The sequence below is a fragment of the Octodon degus genome, unplaced genomic scaffold (genome assembly GCF_000260255.1).
Source record: "Octodon degus isolate 3935 unplaced genomic scaffold, OctDeg1.0 scaffold01561, whole genome shotgun sequence".
In the NCBI taxonomy this organism is placed as follows: domain Eukaryota; kingdom Metazoa; phylum Chordata; class Mammalia; order Rodentia; family Octodontidae; genus Octodon; species Octodon degus.
Genome location: NW_004526137.1, coordinates 1 through 7,715, shown reverse-complemented (window position 1 = coordinate 7,715; position 7,715 = coordinate 1). Strand labels below are relative to the sequence as shown.

General features: G+C 40.7%; 1 protein-coding gene across 1 annotated transcript; it reads right to left on the bottom strand.

Moving 5' to 3' along the window:
* Nucleotides 1–314: 314 nt before the first annotated feature.
* Nucleotides 315–7,362, bottom strand: LOC111814908 (serine/threonine-protein kinase WNK1-like; the record flags this gene model as incomplete). Its single annotated transcript, XM_023708785.1, has 5 exons — nt 315–439; nt 3,095–3,166; nt 4,021–4,215; nt 5,623–5,825; nt 6,707–7,362. Coding segments are annotated over 5 exons (1,236 nt in total), but the record flags the coding sequence as incomplete, so codon positions are not given.
* Nucleotides 7,363–7,715: the final 353 nt, after the last annotated feature.

Below are 7,715 nucleotides of genomic sequence, written 5' to 3'. Positions count from 1 at the left end.
CACTATGTAGTGCAGCCTCTTGTCTCCACTTCCTGAGTGTGTGATCAGAGGCTTGCACTAACATGCCCAGCTCTAGCACATTACTGCTGACTGTAGAGCTCTTTCTTCCTAGAAGTCAGGCATCCCCCATCTCCCGTGCACAACTATGGGCACAACACCAATCCATGGCTGTTACAGAGCTAGGCTCACAGGGAGAGCAGTGACTATGAGGTGATCTCTCAACATGGACTTATAACCAGCAGTTAGCAATTCAGCATGTTAAAGTATATTAGAAAAGGGTGCAGAGATAGATGCAAATTAGGAATTAGGGAGTTATGAGGCTTCATAGTTCAAAGAAAGCATGGATAACAGGCTTTGCGATCAAGGACCAAAAGTAACAGAAAGAAAAGATAATTACTACAGAGCTGGTTGCAAGGACAGACTTTTTTCACCATCTTCCCTGAAGCACAAAGAGAAAGCAGTGTGTTAAAGAAACATCAGTGTAAAATCTTAAGACACTTCAAACAGCAGACGAAGGCCCAGCGAGAGAGAGCAGGAGGGGAGACAGATAGGTTGGACCTAGCAGTCCTTGACATAGGTATGGTTCTACAGAATGTTTATCTAACTGGCTATTGTTATTTTATTTTTTTTTTATGAGACAGGGTTTCATCATGTAGTTCAGGCTAGCTTTGAACTCACTATGTAGCTGAGGCTGGCTACAGCCTTGGGGCAATCCAGCCTTAGCCTCCCAAGTGCTGGGATTACAGGTGTGTGCCACCATGTTTGGCTCTTGGCTGTTGATCTTAACAGTTTATCTCAAGGTTGTGTCCCCTGGCTGGAGTACACTGTTTCCAAACCCAATCTTTGTTTCTAAAAAAATAACGTTTTGCATTACCGTTCTGGGATAGTGTTTTCAGGTCTTACTGCTTGAATTGCAAATACCCAACTAGTGCGTTTATTGACCCTGTCTCACTTCCTGTTTCTCCTGCTGGGTTGTTACAAAGCCCAATAAAATTAGCACACTGTTACAGTTTGAAGTTAATTTAAATTGGCGATTACAATTTTGCATCCTAGACACATGATAATCCCTTCCCTTCTACAAAACTCTTAGTAAGTGGAAGACAAGCAACCTTTGAACATAAATAAGAGCATTAAGCCAAGCCGTGCTTCCCAATCATTATCTATTTTGAGAGCATAGTATAATGTATCTAGAACTGTTAAGTTCTCAACCCTCCTAAGTACCTGTTTTCCTTCTGTAGTTTTAGGCTTGTCTCTTAGGATGTGTTTAGCAAGATATCAACAGACAGATATATGGCCTCTCTTTTGGACCCAAATGAAGGTTTTCTAATAATTTTCATCTGAACAAGGGTAATGCTACCTACCTTTAAGAGTATGATGAAAACTAAAAGAATTACATAAAATGGTACTGATCATCTTGTATTTCACAAAAGAGGCCTTAGCATTTCCTTTCTAGACATTCCAGGTAGTTGAGAGCACAGGCCTGACAAGGTATATTAAAATACTTACCTCCAACTATTAATGTCTTTTCACCTTGCTTTTTTTTTTTTTTTTTTTTTTTTGGTACTGGGAATTAAACTCACAACCTTATGCTTGCCAGGCAGGCATTAGACTGCTGAGCTATATGCCCAACAATGTCTTCATCTTTTTAATTGGACATGCAAATTAAATGCTTACTCAAGTGTTAAAGGTGCTAATATGCACAGTCCAGGCCAGTTTGTCCAGAAAAATTATGGATCTGACTGTTCACATATCACACATGCTTGGAAAACTGAGTAATGCCTTCCACCTCCTTTGTTACAATAGCTCTGGACTAGGGATTTGTAGGGGAAAGTGGTGAAAGGCCACCTTAGGAACTAATGCATTACCAACTAAGGTGAAAAGTAGAACTTGTGAAGGAAATGAAGTTAAATGTAATGCATAAAGGTACCTTGAAATTTGGTCACTACAAAGAACAAAGGAAATTCTTCCCACCGGGAAGAGGTCCAAGGACCTCTGACCCATATATTCAGAACACTGATGGTCTTAGCACATGCATTTAAAAAGCACTTAAAAAACCACAGCAGAAGTTTGAGACCTTAACAGATTGTTACCCAAATGCTGACAAAGATTTTTTTGTTTTAAACTCAAGACTTGTTTTCATTTATTTTTAAATTTTTTATTTCTACATACATTTATTGACTACCTACTAAGTGCCAGGTAGGTACTGGGTAATTACAGGGAAACCATGAGTGCTTCAGAGTGCCAGCTGTTCTATGTACAGATGCTTGCTGGATTTGTACAACAGCCCTAGGAGATAGGTGCTGTTTTTGTATTAAGCATAGGGAGGACAGGGTGACTTGCTATTGTGATTTGTTTTTAAATGGAGGCTGGAAAATTCCAGAAAACAGACTAAAAAGTCAGATTTTACTTGTAAGTGCTGGGCTTTGGTCTTTATCAGAAAGAAATGCTTTATCTTGGATGCTACAGTAACAACCCTTGTTGAACTAATAATTCCTTGGACAATAGTGGTAGAAAGGTCCAATGAAGACAGATTTGTAGCATCTTTTCAATTAGTAGATGTGAAAGCTTGATTGGAAAGAAAAAAAGATTTCAACACACTCTCTAATAATAGGAAAAAAACCAAGGTAAATGTCTACCTGCTGCCAGGATCTCGGTATCAGTGATCAAGATGCTTTCTGTCTCCTCTGATGCCAAGGGAGGAAGCCAGCACCACATCTCAGTCATCACCGCTCTTAATGGCTCACAGCTCAGAGCAGTGGTGGTAAACCCATAGCATGGCGTGTGTGGCGCACGTGGCGCAGCAGGCTGTTTGCTGAACACTCTTAAGAGGTTCACCTCACCGTCACTGGTCTAGAACCTTGATGTCTACCCTGCCACAAATCTAGAAGGAAGTGAGTCTATTTTGATATCTTTCACTATAATTAACACGAGGACCCAAACTTCTGAGGGTAACAGCGTTCAGCCAAGCCACTGAATAGATGATATACAAGAGACAAATGAAAATGGACTGCGTAACACATCAGATCCAAGCAGCAGAAAACGAGGACAAGGAAGGAGTAAAGGTGTTACACACAAAGAGCCAAGCAGGGCGTACTCAGAAATCGGGTCCTCCTGCCACCAGGCTTGAATGTCACCTGCTCAGATGCACAGTTAAACTTCGCACAGCCTGTGAGGGGGAAACAGGGAAGAACAGAGAAAGGAGAAGAGACAGAACACAGCTACAAGGTGTTAGAAACTTGAGGCTGGCATGGTGAAACGCACTAAGATGACACACAAAAGACTACTTCTGTGGGAGGTCCACTGGGTGAGAAAGGAAGTATCGGGCCTGGATTCTCTCCGTCTGCACAAGGCTGAAACTTGTTTTTACAGGAATGATGCAATCTACTTTATGTTCCTTAACAGCCAAATACATCTTTGTTGTGAAGAGACAATTTAATTTGCATGAAACTGTGGCAGAAGCACCTGAGATAGCTGTATTTTTAAAAATACTTTTCCATCTAGATATGCAACTCTTTTCAATTCTTATTCTAGTGTTATTGGAAACTCTTTTGTCTGCAGGCATGCTTTGAGCAGTAACTGATAAAACTATTTGGAAAGTAGATTATGGATGAAAAAATTAAATTGTAGGGCTCGTTATCTTAGGTTGCCAGTCCTGTACTTAGAAGTTATAAAGTGCACTTTGGTTAAGAAAACACATTAGCTTTCGGAAAGTACTAAAACTTTTTAGAATTTGGTCCAGGAAGTCTCAATCTAGTACTGAAGCCTGTATTGCAAATTCCAAATGAGTTACTCATAGGTTATAACTTTTCACTGTAATCCCCTGAAAAAAAGCTCTTTTACCCAGTGGGAGCAATAGGCCCAGTTATTCTAATCATCACTAAACTTCCCTGCTCAACCCAAGTATTTATCAGTGTACCACAAGCAGGCTTTGTTCTGGTTAGCTGGCAATAATAGGTTACATATCTGGCTTTTGTCCCAGGTCAATGTTTCCAGAAAATGAAGGTTGTTTTGATTTCTTACCTTGACCTGGAGCCGAAAGGCTTGGTACTGAAATGGCACCATCACTAGTGAAGGCTGAGTAGAGGTTGTCACTGGAAGGAGATGGCTTAAGAGGCTGCAACAGCTGGTTTTGCCCTGTGTCTGGGATGTTGCCAGGAGGGTGGAGGGTCTGCTGGGTGTGCAAGACCGAAGCTGTACTCTGACTAGACAGGTTACCTGCCAAAGCAAACACATGGCTCCAGGAAACATGTAAAGCTTTTCCCAGTACACATACAGGCACTTGCTATTTTCCCTACCAGAACCAGGGACTAAATCCGTGGCCTTGCATATGCTAGACAAGTGCTCTGTCACTGAGCTACTTCCCTAGCCTTTAAAAAATTTTGTTTTTGACACATGATCTTGCTAAGTTGGCCCAGATGCTTCCCTCTTAAGAGCCTCCTTCCTCCTGAACAGTGCGGACAGATAACAGGTGTGTGACATCGTGCCTGATTTAGGTACTAGGCTTGTTCCATTAATCTGTCTTACTGAATGATTAATGATGAGTCAAAAACAAAACAAAACAAAACAAACAAACAAACAAACAAACAAACAAAAAAACTGATGAAGGGAAAAAGTCCTTACTAACATGAAGGGAAGCAAAGAACGATATTGAGAATCCTCCAGAATTGTCAGGGAAAATTCTAAGCAGAGGTTACCTGCAATATATTTGTATAACAATCCAACATCTTTTTCTAAGAGGGCAAAAAGTGATCATGGAAATGTAAAAGTAGAACTGTTGTAGTCAAATATAGGCTCATCTTTATAATCACATCTTTATTAATCAGTGCATGATTAATACAGGCACCTGTCTGTAATCCCAACACTTGGGAGGATGATGCAGGAGCCTTCAAGTTCAAGGTCAGATTGGGCTACAAAGTGAGTTCAAAGCCAGGGATATAGTTCAGCAGGACAAGAGCCTGCCTGGAAAGCACAAATTCCTGAGTTCAAGTCCCACTACCAAAAAAACCCCAACAACAAAAAACAAACCAGTAACTGAAAAACAATGAGTTCAAGGCCAGCCTGAACTGCAGAGTAAAACCTTATCTCAACGAAAGCAAAAATAAAACCAAACCTTTTTACCCTAATTCAAGTAGACAAGCCATAGCCCATTTTAAGATTGTAATTTAAATAGTTTCTTTATAAGCACTGTCAGTTCATTATCCTGATATATATGAAATAAAAATCTTCATCAAGGATGTTACAACTTAGACTTACCCAAGAATTTATTTGATGTTTACACTGATGCCATGTGCTATTATGACTAAGTCATTCACTAAAAGGAAGAATACTGAACAGAGTATAAAATACTTGCTTCCAAGTGTCAAAGAGTTCTGTTAAATATGAATTGTATAAGTTAACAGGAAAGGTGAATGTTTAGGGTAATGAACAGTTATAAATGAAGATGGAGTACAGTGGAAGAAGCCATTATAATCACTCTCCTTTTGCAGACTCAAAAACAGGTTTAACAAATATGAGGAATAGAGAGTCAAGGAGGTCAGAATATTAGGAAAGCTAGATGCTCCCAGAACATCCACATAAACAGCCGGAGACAGAAACAAAATAGTTTAGTGTGGTGCTTTTTACCTGAAAGCTGTGGGCTTTTGTTCCCCAACAAACTGCTGCGACTAGATTTGCTGCTTTTGCTCTTAGTGGGCCGCCGTCTTCTCCCTGAAAGGGGTGCAGCTGGGGGAATAATAACAGCAGGGGGAACCTTGCCCAGTTTTGTATACAAAGATTCAATTTCATGCTTTTGGCGACTCTGAAGATCCTGAATCTCTTTAAGATGCCTACAGAAGACAAACAAATTGAAATATTATAGCTATCTTTGTTCAAATATAAATCAAAGCAAACTCTCCAGCTGGGGATGTAGCACAGTGATAGTGTTTGTATAGCGTGCCTAAGGCCCTGGGTTCAATCTTCTGCACTACAACAAACAATACGCTCTTAAATGCATTCCAATACTTACCTAGTTAGAAAACTTTCCCCAAATGTACTGCCAGAGAATTTCTACTTTGTCAATGCATTTTGCTATCTTCATTATCCAATAAATTTCTAGCCAACCAAAAATAAGTGACAGCTGGATGTGGTGGCTCACACCCGCAATCCCAGGACTAGGGAAACTGAAGCCGGGGGAAGCATTGAGCTCAAGGCCAGTCTGCACTACAAAGTAAGTTCAAAGCTAGTTTGAACCACCCTGTCTCAAAAAACAAAAGACCCCCCCCACCAAAAAAAAAAAAGATCCTAAACAAAGGTTGATAATTTGTTAAGGGAAAAAGATTTTCTGACGTTTAAGGACATATATGCAGGACAGGTGAAATGACTACTCTCATCTAATTTGCCAAAATAATTAACAAAACCTGCTAATATAATCATACAGTCCAGTGCCACTGCAAGAGTCATTTGATAGATTAAATCCAGGGCCCTCCACTGAGCTACATCCTCACCCTTTTAAAAATCTTAAGACAAGATCTATCCATCCATCCATCCATCCATCCATCCATCCATCCATCCATCCATCCATTTATCTTACTAAGTCTCCAAACTGCCCAGGTTGGGCTTGAATTTGATAACCTCCTGTCTCAGCCTCCCCAAATGTGTGTACAAAAATGCTTGCTGAACTAGTTCATAATAGGGGCCACTTTGCTTTCACAGGAGAAAACAAACGTACTTTTCTCGTAGGCGTCGCAGCTCTAACTTTAGGTCTTCATCTTCAATGTCTGACTCATTGTCACTGCTCATGTATGAGGAGTTGAATGAATTGCTAAGGCTCTGACTCAGAGTCTGGAGGGGAAGGCTTTTTGAGCACAGCTGTTGGGGAGAGTGTGGACTGCCTGAACCATCATCCACATCCCTCCCTAGAAAGGCAGCCTCCAGGTCAGAAGATGGTCCGTTTAGATGTGAAGGCTCTGAGAGTTCAGGCTTTTCTTTCTTTGGTATCACGGCAGGAACAGCTTGTTCTGAATCCCTAAAAGGAGATGTCTCTGGTCCCTCTTTCTTTGCCTCAGTGATCTTTTCTTCAGTTCTTGATACGGAGAATCGTCCCACTTTGTTTGCTGTTGCTGGCACCTGAAAATGTCCAACCATGGTAGGTTGCCCAGTTTCTGACTTGGCTTCTGAAGAAGGAGTTTTGTGCGCACTATCTGGCACATCTGAAGAGATACCAGGGATTGTTACTCCATTAGGCCCTGGCTTCACCAGTGTACTCTCTGGACTACTACTTGATAGTACCGAGGACTCTGATGAGCTGGACTCAAAATGAACAGACTTTGCATCTTCTGCCTTATTTTTACTCTCTTTCTGGGCATCATCCTTCGCAATGGAAACCTGGTAGAAGAAAAGACAACAAAGTGAGATTAAAAACTGTAGCCCCCAATATTTAATTTCCAGTGTGGATAATTACAAAGGAAATCACTATTTCTCAGTCCATGAAAGACTGAATCTCTATAAAGTCACTCCATATTTGAATGTGAAAATAAGTTGGTTATCATTACAGAGAACAATTTATCTGTATTGAGCTGCAGATTCTGAGTGGCTGCAGAATAAATAATTTACTTTCATTTCTCATGTTACACACAGGATTCATACCTCAGTCAAAATATACAGGTTCTGGGCTGGAGAGATGGCTCAGTGGTCTAAAGCACCTACTTGAAACAAGCTTGGCAAAGCACAAGGACCGC